The 12971-nt window shown below is 39.4% G+C and overlaps 1 protein-coding gene across 1 annotated transcript in view; it reads left to right on the top strand.

Moving 5' to 3' along the window:
- Positions 1-12238, top strand: part of SLC9A4 (solute carrier family 9 member A4) — a 31245-nt gene extending 19007 nt beyond the window's left edge. The window contains exons 8-12 of the mRNA XM_065743716.1: positions 1272-1433; positions 5119-5215; positions 7498-7629; positions 8120-8210; positions 11937-12238. Coding sequence (XP_065599788.1) covers positions 1272-1433; positions 5119-5215; positions 7498-7629; positions 8120-8210; positions 11937-12238 — 784 coding nt within the window. The remainder of the gene's footprint in view (positions 1-1271; positions 1434-5118; positions 5216-7497; positions 7630-8119; positions 8211-11936) is intronic.
- The last annotated feature ends 733 nt before the right edge of the window (positions 12239-12971 follow it).

The following is a 12971-nucleotide window of genomic DNA, read 5'->3' as shown; positions in this document are numbered from 1 at the left end:
GCACATACCTGGACTTAGAAGCAAAAATGTCATTTTGATTCTCAAAGTAGAGATAGCTTTAGACTATCCCCAGAGGCCACATCACTGCAGTCAAAAGGCTGAACAAATCCCTCTTGAAGCAGTAATCCCATTGAAATAACTGGATTTTCAAATTCCAATGAGAAAATATATTATTTCATCTGGACTCCATATCTACACAACTATGATAATTTTGTTCAATATTTTTTCATAAATGTAATGTTTCAGTTCAGAAGCAGTTTTAAATAGCATATCACATGTGAAAACATTTAATTTAAGAAAATTGTATTCGCTGGATTTTTCTATGTAGCTTTGAAGATGCCTAGCATATGTGTTAATTACCTAAGTTATGACACTCCAGGTAGCTCTCTGATACATAGAATAAACATAATGAGCTCCAATTCCAGTGGAAACTTTTATATATCTCTTTTTTCTATTTAGGTATAAAGACCAGATTTTAAGAAAAGAACAAGTGTGCAAACTCTATTGCTTTTTCTTAGCCCTGTGAAACACATTACCTTGCTGTGGTAAACTTTTCCTTTGAAAGAAATCTGTAAGAGAATCTGCTGCTGTTCTGATAAACATTTGCCTGAAAGGACATACCTGTTACAAACAACACACATATACTCACATTCAAATTATGCCACACATTAGAGATATTTTACAATCTGCAGCATGTGGGCACACAGCACTTAGTGGTTCATCCAATTCCTCTGACATTCAAAATACAAAGAACTATATTTTCTCCACTCTAATTGTCAGCATTCAAAATCGACAGCAGCATAATGGGCCCAAAATACTGTAACTACAGGGGCATTTGGTGCATTGTTGGTGGCTGGCTGAATAGGCCAGGATTACTGTAAGATCAGCAGCTGCTGTTATGCTCTATTAGAATACAACATTTGTACAAAAGCAGGAAAACCGGCCACATTCTTTTCTTACAAATATGGCAGGATTATATGCAAACACACGCCCTACCCTTTTTTTTTTTTTGCTTTGATTGAAGCTTGATTCTTTCTTTTGTCCACTGGGTTTCACAGTCTTAACGGACAAGCAAACTATGCCAAATGTCCCCTTAAAGGTCACTGTTTACTTGTCCTTCGGGAGTCCACAGGTGCCCCTGACTTGGATTCAGTTTCTGCTGCTGGTTCATATATGTGCACATCGGAACAAACATCCGCTTATTATTTGTTTCACAAACAATAATAAAATAAATCCTTTTCCTACTCTTTATTTTGACATTTCTTTTGCAGATTTAAGAAGTTTGACAATAAGTATTTGAAGAAAATCTTAATTCGGGAACATCAACCCAAATCCAGCATTGTGTCATTGTATAAAAAGATGGAGATAAAACTGGCCATTGAGATGGCTGAGAATGCCATGAATATTTCAAAATCATCCACAGCTCCTTTACAGTGAGTATGGGATTCTTTACCCTTTCCAGAGTAAGTACAGGAGGGAAGGAGAGAAAAATGAGGAACTACCCAAGCAATTTTGTGACTTTAACAGAGAAGAAATACAAGACAGTAGTGAGAAGATGTTTTGGGCCAGCACTTTGGCATTCATCATATTTGCACACTGATTCTTTGTTCATAGATTGATAATTGAGAATAAGGACTTTTTTCCCATGTTTTTCTTCAGTGATGGGCAGTTGGGAAGAGAAATCACAAGTCAGGTGTGGAAGGCTTTTGCTCATCTCTCTCAGCTGCTGAGAGAAGTGAAGGGAAGGAGAAAGTAAAGGTCTTGATTCCCAAGCAGAAGAGAACAAATTTCCTTCTAGCATTAGCACTTTTTGTTACTTCAGATTGCAGTCCCTGAAAATTTCTTATATTTTGGTACTTCTGTACCCAGCATTAGCCAGAATGTGGCTGCAGAGATGAGAAAATGGAAAAAAAAAAAAAAAAAGACAGGAGGGGATACACTTTCTGAACCTTACTCTGAATTTTCAATAGGGAAAATAAGAAATTTATATCAGTAAGGTTTCTTAGTTTTCTCAGTACACTAAATGAATGCTAGTTCTCCCAAGGCATTCTGCAGAAGCCTCTGGCATGGCCCAATTTATCTTCTTTACTGAATGCTCCCCTCACCTCACCCCAAGAAGTTCAAGTAACAATGGGAATTTAAACTAAAATCTCTCTTGAAACTGACATAATCGTGTCAAGATTCATCTACTTTCTTGAAACTGAAGTCAGCCTGCAGTGTAAGACCTAGCCCTTTTCTTTCTAAGTCATTCTTTGCCAAATGGATCATATTAAAAGAGATTGTGTGTCTGTCAGGCTCCTTTCTGTCTGCTGTATTCCCTTAACTGCTCTGAGTCTAGAGTAAATGTACAAGGTTGGTAGACTGTTAGACTGTCTACAGCAAACAATTTTCCTCTTCTTTTCTTGACAGAAAGAGAAAATAAGACAAATTACTTCAGCTTAAGTCAGCAATTATCTCCTGAGATAAACATTTAGATTGAAAAATATTCTACAATAAACAGCTGATATGATTGACTAAGATTTGCCAGCTCTACTTTAGGTGCAATTAAATTTTACTCTGCATCAACCTGTGATATACCATTTTTCTTACTGGGATAGTCTTTTTAAAAATAAAATGTCACCTTTAAAAAAAAAGGTGTAGCTTTCCTCTGTCTGATTGGATCTGTGGTCTGAGCCAATGAAGCTGTTCTTATACCTCCATTCTCCTGAGTAATTAAGTGAACCTGCCTAAGACTAAAATGTTTCTGAATGAAAGCAGGTGTAAATTATTTAATCAAACACAGTGTCTGTCCTTTGGGATACAAAAATCTGGCCACAAAAGAAAGTAGAAATTTGAAGCGAAGTTCTACCCTATATCATACAAAGCAGTATTTGCAGTGCCATGGTAGTGAGAAAAATGATCAGCACTTCTGGTCACTTCTGTTATGCTAGAGATACATGGGGAAATAGTCTATAGCAATCAGGACAGATGTCCAATGTTGTGGATTAGCTCTATGCTCAGATATTGAATTCAGGTGTGTGGGAGTCCTGTAGGTGGAGTTAGTATTCAATATTCACTAAGCATTTCCAATGTGAGCTGGAGAAATGAAAATAGAACATTAAGTCATAATGGTTTGGAGACTATCAGCCTTAGAAATAAGGATTTTAACAACGAAATCACAGCCAAGTAAATACAATTTAAACTGTGTTTGTATGGTTGCATTTGGGGGAAATACTCCCTGTAAATACCCATTAGAGAGATAATTTGCCTCAGTCATTTTATTTAACTCACTTAAAGAGGTAGGCTATAAGCTTTCAAATGACCTAGGACTGATCACCTTTTCTGTGCTGGCATGTGGACAGGTATGCAACTAGAAAGGTAAACAGGTGATGTGACATCTTCTGCTGGAGTTTTGCTCATTGTTTCCTCCTATTTTTTCCCACCTTCAAGGTGCAAAGACCTAGTGGAGACATCGGGTGAAATGAAGATCAGAAATGTTATTCCCTGTGATATCAACATTGTTTGTATCAGATATGATTATTCAGTTTGCGTCACAAAAATGAACCAAGGCTGTGTTTTAGATACGAGTATGAGTTAAAGCAGAATACCATTAGTCCCCAGGGGCTGTGCTTATGTTTGCTGTCACAACTGTGCCTTAGCTAGCTTCTCAGTCCCTGTCCTGTCCAAAGAGACTGCAACTAGGGGCCACTGAGACACTGGTTTCTGTGCCATGGAAAGTAGCATACTTGGGCTGTTTTACAGCTTGAGACATGCCAGACTCAATATGGGAGAAGGGTGCATTAAAAGCACTCACCTAAGCCTGGGAATTTGGAAGCATAACCGGATCCTGTCAGTGCTATCCCAAGAGCTGGAAGCAAATAAAACCTATCCAAGCAACCAAATAACCAACCAATCAAACTAAAACACTAGCTGGATTGAAATTAGATGGTGGTGTTGGTCTGTTTGCTGGTAAATATCTAGATTTCTTGTTGCTGGTGCTGAGTACTGATCAGTGTCAATCATACATTTGTTAGGAGGGATTTCTTGAAGCCAAGATAAGATTTATAGTCAAATTCACAGAAAGAGTACTTTTCTCTCCGTCTGTCTTTTTAGATTATAGTATAAAATTGTGGTAATCTTATTAAACTATCTGTGATTGCAAAATTCAAGCATTTTTTCAGATGATTACAACATATTAAGTTTCAATCTACCTTCCTTTGCTGTTAAAATTTACTATAGAGGGAGTAAAAAACACAGGTACACAAACATCTGGCAGTGATGTATGGTGATAATAATCCATTATTTAATCACACAGTTTGCAGGCAGAACTTAAAGGGCATCACTTAGTTGAAAATAAAGACTTTTGATAGAAGTTTAAATAAGAGAAAAGAAGGAAAATGGAGAAAGGAAAAAAAAACAACAGAAACAGAAAGATGAACTCAGACAGATTCATCGTGGATAACCACTTTCTGTTTCCCATTCTTTTCTCAGGAACTGAGCTGAACACTATCTCTCACACAGATTGACTGATATAACAAATACAGTTAACATTTCACAGCAGACTTCATCTATTGTTTTGCTAGTGAAAAGGCCAGGCAGTTACAAATGACTTAGCACTTCTTGTCCCAGTTTGCTAAAAATGCTAAGATTACTATCTTTTAGATAGTTCTTCCATTTTAAATAGAGAAATGGGCTCAACAAAAAGGAAACCCTACATATTCTCCTTGCCACAGAGCAGATCTTTCTGTTTCTTTAGTTAAGATGTGCTTTATTTCTTAAGGATGTGCTGAAGAGGAGTTAAAACCAGCAAGACAGCAAGGCCCAGACTGTGAGATCTCGAGGAAAGGCAGATTCAAACAGAGGAGGAAATTGGAATGCTTTCCTATCTGTTGCTCAGTCCAAGATATAGGATGTTTCTACTGTTAGTTCTGTGAAGGCTTTAGGCCTGTGTATTGATAAAGCTCAAGAAGGAGTCAAGCCTGTTGTATTTCATTCAGCTTTGGGTGATTTCATGGCAACAGTGCTCACTGAAAAGCTCTATGCAGTATTCTGTCTTAATGAAGGGAGCAGATCATGCTTCATTTGGTGGCAAGTGCATTTAATCAGCTTAATTTTGTATTTAAACTCATTTATTTACAGGAGCTGTAGAAAACGGCATGAGCACAAGCTCTCCCCTGCAGATGTGGAGTCCATGAAGGATGTCCTGGCCCATAACCTGTACCAAGTGCGAAAAAGGGTGCGTGACCAACCTGCTATCACTCAGCATTTGCTGACTGAAAGCTCTTGTTTGCCCTCCCCACCTCATGGAAAGGGTGGTGGTAGGGTGGGACTGGCAGCAGCCGTGCTGTGAAGGGAAGGAGTCCTTCCTGGGTGGAGAATTAGAAAGCAATTTTTTCCACCAGCTTTTTACTCTGACAGCGGTTGGAAAAGCCAAGAATATCCAGGAGTGAGCTGTAGAGGTCAGACTTCCCTCACTATACCTTCAGCTCAGCAACAGCCTTTCAGACTGACCTTCCAACCCTCCCTCTGCTGGCACTCATGTCCTGTAGCCTGCTCCTGCAGAAGCCCACCACTCTCTACAGCCGTGTGGGCCACCTGCCTCACCCTGTAGCTCAGCCCGTGTATTTGCAGCAACAGGCACAGGCATGTTTTCCAAGCAAGCCACCTGCAGAGGTGTGCCACACCAAAAAGGCATAGCACAGCCCCTCAGATGTTGCCAAGGCCTGAGAAACTGGGCAGATGCCTTGTGTGGCAGAACAGTGGATGCGGGCACATAGAGCTGGCAGCTGCTGAGGAACCCTGGGACAGCAGGGCATTTCTGAGGACAACAGGATGGCAGGTCACCAGCAGCCGTGGAACTGCACTGTGGAGGTGGTAAACATCACGTAACTCAAAGTCAATTGGGAGGCTGGCTGGTGCATCCTCCCTCTGCGTGGGAGTTACAATTTCCCCTCACCAAATGGGGAAAGAAGAGAAATTCCACAACCTCTGGAACTTGGTCTGACAAGCTTTTGTTGTTCCCCACCAAAAAAAAAAAAAATAATAATAATAATAAAAATTCCATAGGGGGGATTTGTTTTACAGAAATTTGTGCTGATTCTGATGCAGCCCAAGACGTCCTATCTACTTAATTCAATCATGAGACCAGAATATGCAACTGTACAACTGAGTGATCTCATGTAGCAATGAGTTGGAGAGGATATATTACAGTAACCTTGAAATTATGCAGATAAACTAAGATAAACTAAGCTAACTTGAGTAACACACATTAGCTAGAAAATGCTAGACTCTGATCTTTAAATACAACACTGTTAATACAAAATTCATTCTCAATTTTGTTTGATTTGCCACGACCAATTATCCTTATAATATTAATTTCTTATCTTGCCAGTAATAATTTGCATATATGGCTGCCTTCATTTAGATAGCTGAAATGAACTCTCTCTCTTAAAAATCAATTACAATAATGACCATTAGTGCCAGTCACTTCTTGTGTGGCGTTGAAAACTGCGTGCTTTGGAAATGAAAGATTGGAAGTAAAGTAATACTGCTTCTAATACTTCACTTTGAACTCTGAAGGTGTGGGGACACTTTGCCCTGCCAGACAAACTTCACAAGGAGTCACACCAAGTGAAATTTAGACCAAATTCTGCACTTAAGTTTCTCTTAACATAAACTCCTTCTGTGAATTTTTTTTTTAAAGGCTGAGAATCATTCTCTTTTCCTCTTTTTCACAAGGTGTAAGCAATAAATTAAGACACTTATCCTAAAAAATGTTCAGTGTTAGGGTAATACTGAACTATTATATTAAAGGATTAAGGTTCAAATTTGGAAAGCAAACTGAGCTGTGCATTGTCTTCAGGAGATACACTCTTAGAATTATCTACCACTCAAGCATGTCTGCAACTTGCTCTAGCTCAGTAATATTAGTATCAAAGTTCAGAGATGGGTTAACAAGATCTCTGTCTCTTGGGACCTGCCTCAGATCTGTAACTCCCAATTACATGACCAGAAGAGGGCTGAGAAAGGGAGGCCAAGCTCAGAGGTGTTAACAAGCTTGTGCAGGTGGAAATGTTTTATGCTGCACTTTGAGCTGATGTGAGTCTATCAAAAAAGGCGTTGTAATCATAGAGTAATTAAGGTTGAAAAAAACACTAAGATCAACTAGTTCAGCCATCAACCTACCCCCACCATGCCCACTAAACTATATTTCACAGAGTCACATCCACATGTTTCTTGAAGACTTCCAGGGACGGTGATGCTGCCAGCTCTCTGGGCAGCATGTGCCAGTGCCTCACCACTCTTTCTGAGTAGGAATTTTTCAATATCCAACCTGAAATACAGCCTTGCTGAGCAGGAACAAGGTCAGTGTGAGGGTGCCTTTTTGCACAAGGTATGAAGAGACCCTTGTCAAGTTGGTAGTGTGCCCTTGGCCATACGATCTATTGGGCTGTGCAGCTTTGCCTTTTTAACATCACAAGTGCAGAGAGAATTAACGAAGTGTGCTTTCTGTTACAGGCACCATCATACAACCGCCACAACCTGCCTTCAAACGCCACTGAGAAACAGGCCCAGGAAATCCTCATCCGTCGGCAGCACAGCCTGAGGCAGAGTTGCAGGAAGGGAAATAGCTTACCGTGGGGTAGACAGGTACCTGTTATGAAAACAGCCATTCCAGTAATCAAAACACAGAAAAATGCTTCTGCTTCTCCATAAACAGGGAAAGAGGCACCCAACTGTATATGCTTTTTGTAATAATTAAAATGGATACTCCCTTCAACATGGTCATGTAGCACCTTAGATGAAAGGCCTCTGCTCAGCAGCATTTCTTATGCTTTTCCTCTCTATACAGTGGTCAGAAATCACCTACTGTGGCTGTAAGAAGTAATGTAACTTGCACTGATTTGACGTACAAAATAAGAGTAAGACTTTTCTTTTGGATAGCATAGACATTTACAGCTGAGATAATCACAATTAAAGAAGAAAAGTAAGCTCTTGCTGGACAAAGTCCCATTTAATTCTTAGTTGTTACCTGAAATAGGATAAGTGAATCTTAGAAGAGCATATTCCTATCCTTTGACTAAACACCAATTTTCACTGGAAGGAAAGCTGAGTTAAACTAATTTTTCTCTGTACACAGGTTGATACCACAAGCGTGCGCTACCTCTCCTTGCCACAGGACCACAGTGGCCAGCCCATGAGGAGGAAAGCCAGGCATGTTACTTTTACAGGTAATGGAAATGTTTTATGCTGTATTCTGCTCTAGCAATGACATAATTGGCCAGTTATTTGATGGTTTTAATAGTACTCAATGAATACTTGAAAGGAAGTCCCTGGTCTCTTTAAATGAGCTACACCCTTCTCTCCTATCTTTTTATCTCCACTGTTTGTAAGGTTATGACTGCTGCAGTTTCTGTCTTGTTCCAGCACCGCCTACTATTCTCTATTTTCCTCTTGCACAAATACTCCTGTGATCCCTGCAATTTAGCATGTGGATGATAACTTCTGTGTAAGCCCAAAAAAGGAAACTGTTTCCTGCAGCCCCGTAGACAAAACTGTAAGCAGAATTGTTAGGAGATGCTTATGTCACTATCCCGATAGGGTTGAGGGTGGCACACCTCCATGTCCACATTTCTATGTCCCAGAACAGTGAGGCTGAGAAGGAGTTCCCAGGAGCACACCCACGTACCATAATTCAGTGTGTACACACACACGGCTAACTACCCCAAGTAGCACAGTGAGCACAGGGCTCACACAATCATACAGCACCAACAGCCTCTTCCTGTTTCCTTCTCTGGCTGAACAAGATGAAAGGCTGGTAATGAAAAACTGCATACACATGCACACACAGTTCCCCAACACAAATGCGCACAGTAGATACCACTATGATTGGCCTTGGACACCCAGTCTAGCCCATAGCTGGCTCCTGGAACCCCTGTCTCCCCTTGCCTTGCACTCAGGTATACATGAACACAAACCAGTCTTGCTGGTAACTTGTCCAGGCTATGACCCTACCAGTAGCCAGCCACAGACCTCATGCTCTCTCTCTAATCACTGGTCTGGACCTCCTCACCAACACAATAGCTAACTCACAGACATTAACTCCTCAGTGTCTGCCATGGTTTCTCGAACACTTCCCAACTCACTTATCCTACTACCTTGATAATAGCTAGCAATTTTGTACCGAGATATGTATCTACAGAGTATGTATGGACCACTGTCTTTCTGATTGCTGTACTCAGACCTTCATACACACATGCACACTGTATAGGCAGCTGCTCTCTCAGGAAAAAAAAAGTAAAGTTTAACAAGAATACAGGTAAGACTGTCTTATCAGGCATATGGCATGGCTGCACACATGTACTGATCAGCCTAAGTTTACATGCAACCATCTCCTTTTTATGCCATTTTTCCTCTATTTTTTTTCTGCACTTGTTCCTCCCCAAACTGCCCTGATCCTTTCCATACAGACATCCTACTGTAAATAGACTATGATCCCAAAATACTCTCCTGTGGTATCTCAGCAATTACCTGGTACCTTCTTCCCTTTTTCCCAGCTTGTTCTCTGAGCATTTCTGTAGTAATTATTGGACAAACTAACCACCTAGCCATATTACTTTTTAAGTTACTGTGTGTCCACAGTAACACGCAGACAAATCTTCACATTCTAAATAAGTAGTCAGGGATGGAGCAACACTGAATTGCCCAATGAAGCACAACAGTAGTGTCAGAGAAAACATGGAATTTAGGACACTTGAATAGCCATCAGTAACTCCTTATGTAATGCGTCTGAGTCCTTTCTGAGCTTCCATTGTGATTCTGAAATATAATCTATTAGTTCTGAAAATTGCTTTTCATTTCTGGCCAAATTAATGAGAAGTGATTGAAACCATATTTTTAGTCATCTTCTTTATATAAAAAATTGGATGACAAAGATATTCTGTGCAGGTGCAAAATTATTTTCATCCCTTCCTTTCTGTTTTGCTCTGATATAAATTAAATCAAAAAAGATTTCTGTAGGTAAACCATATCCCTGGTGACGGGCACCTACACATGTGGTAGGGGCAGAACAGAAACCCATCTATTTAGAAGTGAAGATCAAAGTTGTTCAAGGTGGGGGGAGGGGGGTTATTTTCTTTATTTTATTTTATTTTATTTTATTTTATTTTATTTTATTTTATTTTATTTTATTTTATTTTATTTTATTTTATTTTTTTATTTCTTGAAGAGCAAATTCTTTTCTGTTTGGTTTGTCAGAACATAATGGTGGTGGCTATGTGTTGTTGGGTTTTATTTGTTTTGTTTTGGTTTTATCTTTGTATGTGTCTTTCTAAAAGACTTATTACTTGTTGTTTCTACTAGAGCATAAATGTTTTCCTGCAATTAAAGGGGCCCTATTTTAAGTTATCAGATGGAAGGGTAAACCAAATGGGAAGTAATAAAGGTACAGAAATCAAACGACAAATAGCTTGGAGTTGTATTTGCTTTGAAATGAACATTCAGTTAATATTCTATGATTTTCTGATCTAGCATAGAATGGTGTGGGTTGGAAGAGACCTTAGCATTCATAATACCTGAAATGTCTACAGCAGGAGGGAACTACACAAAATTCCTCCCATAGTTAGTGTTAAGAAGAGACTGATGGTAACTGAGAAGATAAATTCTCAGGGTGTAGGAAATACAACAATCTCATATATCCACATATGCCTCTAGAGAGAGAAATGGCACTTACCTATGCCTAGAGATCTCTCTGGAGTAAGCACCCTCCAGCAAACTTGATTTGACTCATACAAGCAAAAATGCTAGCAGATGGGAGGACAGAAATGTCTGCAAATGTATCGATCCTTAAATTAACATCTCTTCCTGTCATTCATTAAAGAAATCATTTCTTTGGCAGTATATGTCGATCATAGATTGTGACACCGATGTCCTCAAAGAATTAAGAGGAAACCCATCAAATCTGAAAATATCTATCCTGTCTTATTGCTCATGGCTGCTTCTGGTCTAACAGAAGAAGGTTCTGCTGTTAAATGTTTGTGATCCTACTCAGTGGAATTAAGTGCAGGATCATGTCTTATTTTGTGCCAATAAACTAGTCGATACTAGATGTAAATAACTTAATAGTTATTAAGTTGTAATAATTTCACAAGTTTTGACTGTGTGACTGTATCTGATACCTGCAAGCATTCCTTGCAGCAGGGTATGGTCTAATTTTATTCTTCATGTACCTTTGTCTCTCTCTCAAAACTTCCTAGCTTGTTAGCAGTTGTTTCTTAAATTGACTACTTTGCTAGTGAGTAGTCAGACTAACATGTGGCCTTAAAAAGAATAAAAAAGTACATTTTGTAAACTCGTCAGGATGAGAGACAGTTAGGGACTATTGCAATCACATTTTTATTATGTACTTGCAGCACTGCAAGCTGGTAGGAGTAGGTCTGACACACCCAAGGTAATCAAAGCACTGTAAAGTCAAACTCCTGGTTTCAAGTGAAACTTCTTTCTTCCCAGTTGTTAATAACTGGTTATCTCAATTTTCAGTGGTTGTAGGGTCTTTGTAGTCACTGTTTGATTTCTGCTGCGAGTTTTACAGTGTTTTTCAACCACAGCTCTAAATATATTCATGAAATCAGCAGAAAATACACTCTAATTTGAGAAAGTATGAGTTGCTTCATGAAATACGGAAAGATACCTGAATGTTTTCTCAGTGGGGTTTCAGAGTAGAGGCAAGATCAATAAGATCTTTTAACATCAGTGTTCAGATGAAAGTAAAGATTTACGGTTATTTTTAGGTCTTATCTGTTCTCTTACTCTACAACAATTACTTAAAATGTTTCCATTTCAGGTTTTAAAATCATAATGTTGTATAATACTGAATACCATGTAACTGTCCTTGTCAACACCATGGTGTTTCTCTTTCTTTTTCTTCATTGTAAGAATTCTTCGCTATCTTCTTTCAGATCACCCCAGAAGTAACTCTGAGGCTCGGATCTCAGTGAAGTTCAAACCCCAGCCCCGACTACGGCCACTCGAAGCAAAGCACTACCAGGAGGAGCTGGTTCCAATGGCACACTTGGATAGATGTGATCATTCAACCCACTTGTCAGGTCGAAGAGGAAATGCAGTCAATCGGCATCATTTCACCAGAGCAGACAATCGAGCTGCAGTGCCAACGCCTCGATACACTGTGAGAAAACTACAGGGGTATGAGTCAGAAGAAGAGACAGAAATGATGGCACCAGCTAGGCCATTAGACATATGAGGAGAAGAGAAGAGCAATGTTTGCATCTCTAGGGCCTTCTGTGCACTGTTCCAGAGAAAATAACAAAGCTCTTATATGAACCAAACCACAATTTTCCTTTTGGGACCAGTGCACTCATTCTCGTATCACTTTTAAGTACTGTATAAAGGTACTTAGTGGCTCGAGGAAGACTCAAATTCTTATATGCTTATATTAAGCTGGCTTTTCAGCAAAACAATGCTGGAAGGAAAGAGAGGAACATGATCTTTGTGGGGATTTGGGCATGGATTTAGATAACAACAGTTGGGCATATGCAGTATAACAGCTAGGAGCTCATATTGTCTTCTTCTGTTCTAAACTATGGATTACATACAGGGGAAAGAATCACAGGTGATAAAGATGTATTTAGGACATGGGTTCCCAGATGGGTAACTTCAAATCTCTAGGCAAGTTGAACATCATTGTAGCTGAGATGTTCCAATTAAGAGTTAAAAAAAAAAGGCATTTTAAGGCATCTAAATACCACTGAAGATGCCTAAAAGGGTACATAAGCAAAAATAATCAGTTAGTGGACATTTTCAGTACTTGGATATCCAATGGCATCTCAAGTTTTGGCTTTGGAAAGGTGCCTGAAATGAGCGAAAGGACAGTCTGGGATTCCTGCAACTTCAGCATGGAGACATCTATCACCCACCTGTAATGTTTTTAGAGGAAGAAAGGAGACATTCTGGTACTAATAAATCCAGAGAGAACT

This window comes from Cyrtonyx montezumae, unplaced genomic scaffold (assembly GCF_038088225.1).
Source record: "Cyrtonyx montezumae isolate F1298 unplaced genomic scaffold, pur_monq_1.0 scaffold_3, whole genome shotgun sequence".
Taxonomy (NCBI): Eukaryota; Metazoa; Chordata; class Aves; order Galliformes; family Odontophoridae; genus Cyrtonyx; species Cyrtonyx montezumae.
The sequence above is the reverse complement of the archived record's forward strand: the minus strand, read 5'-3'. Positions and strand labels throughout refer to the sequence as shown.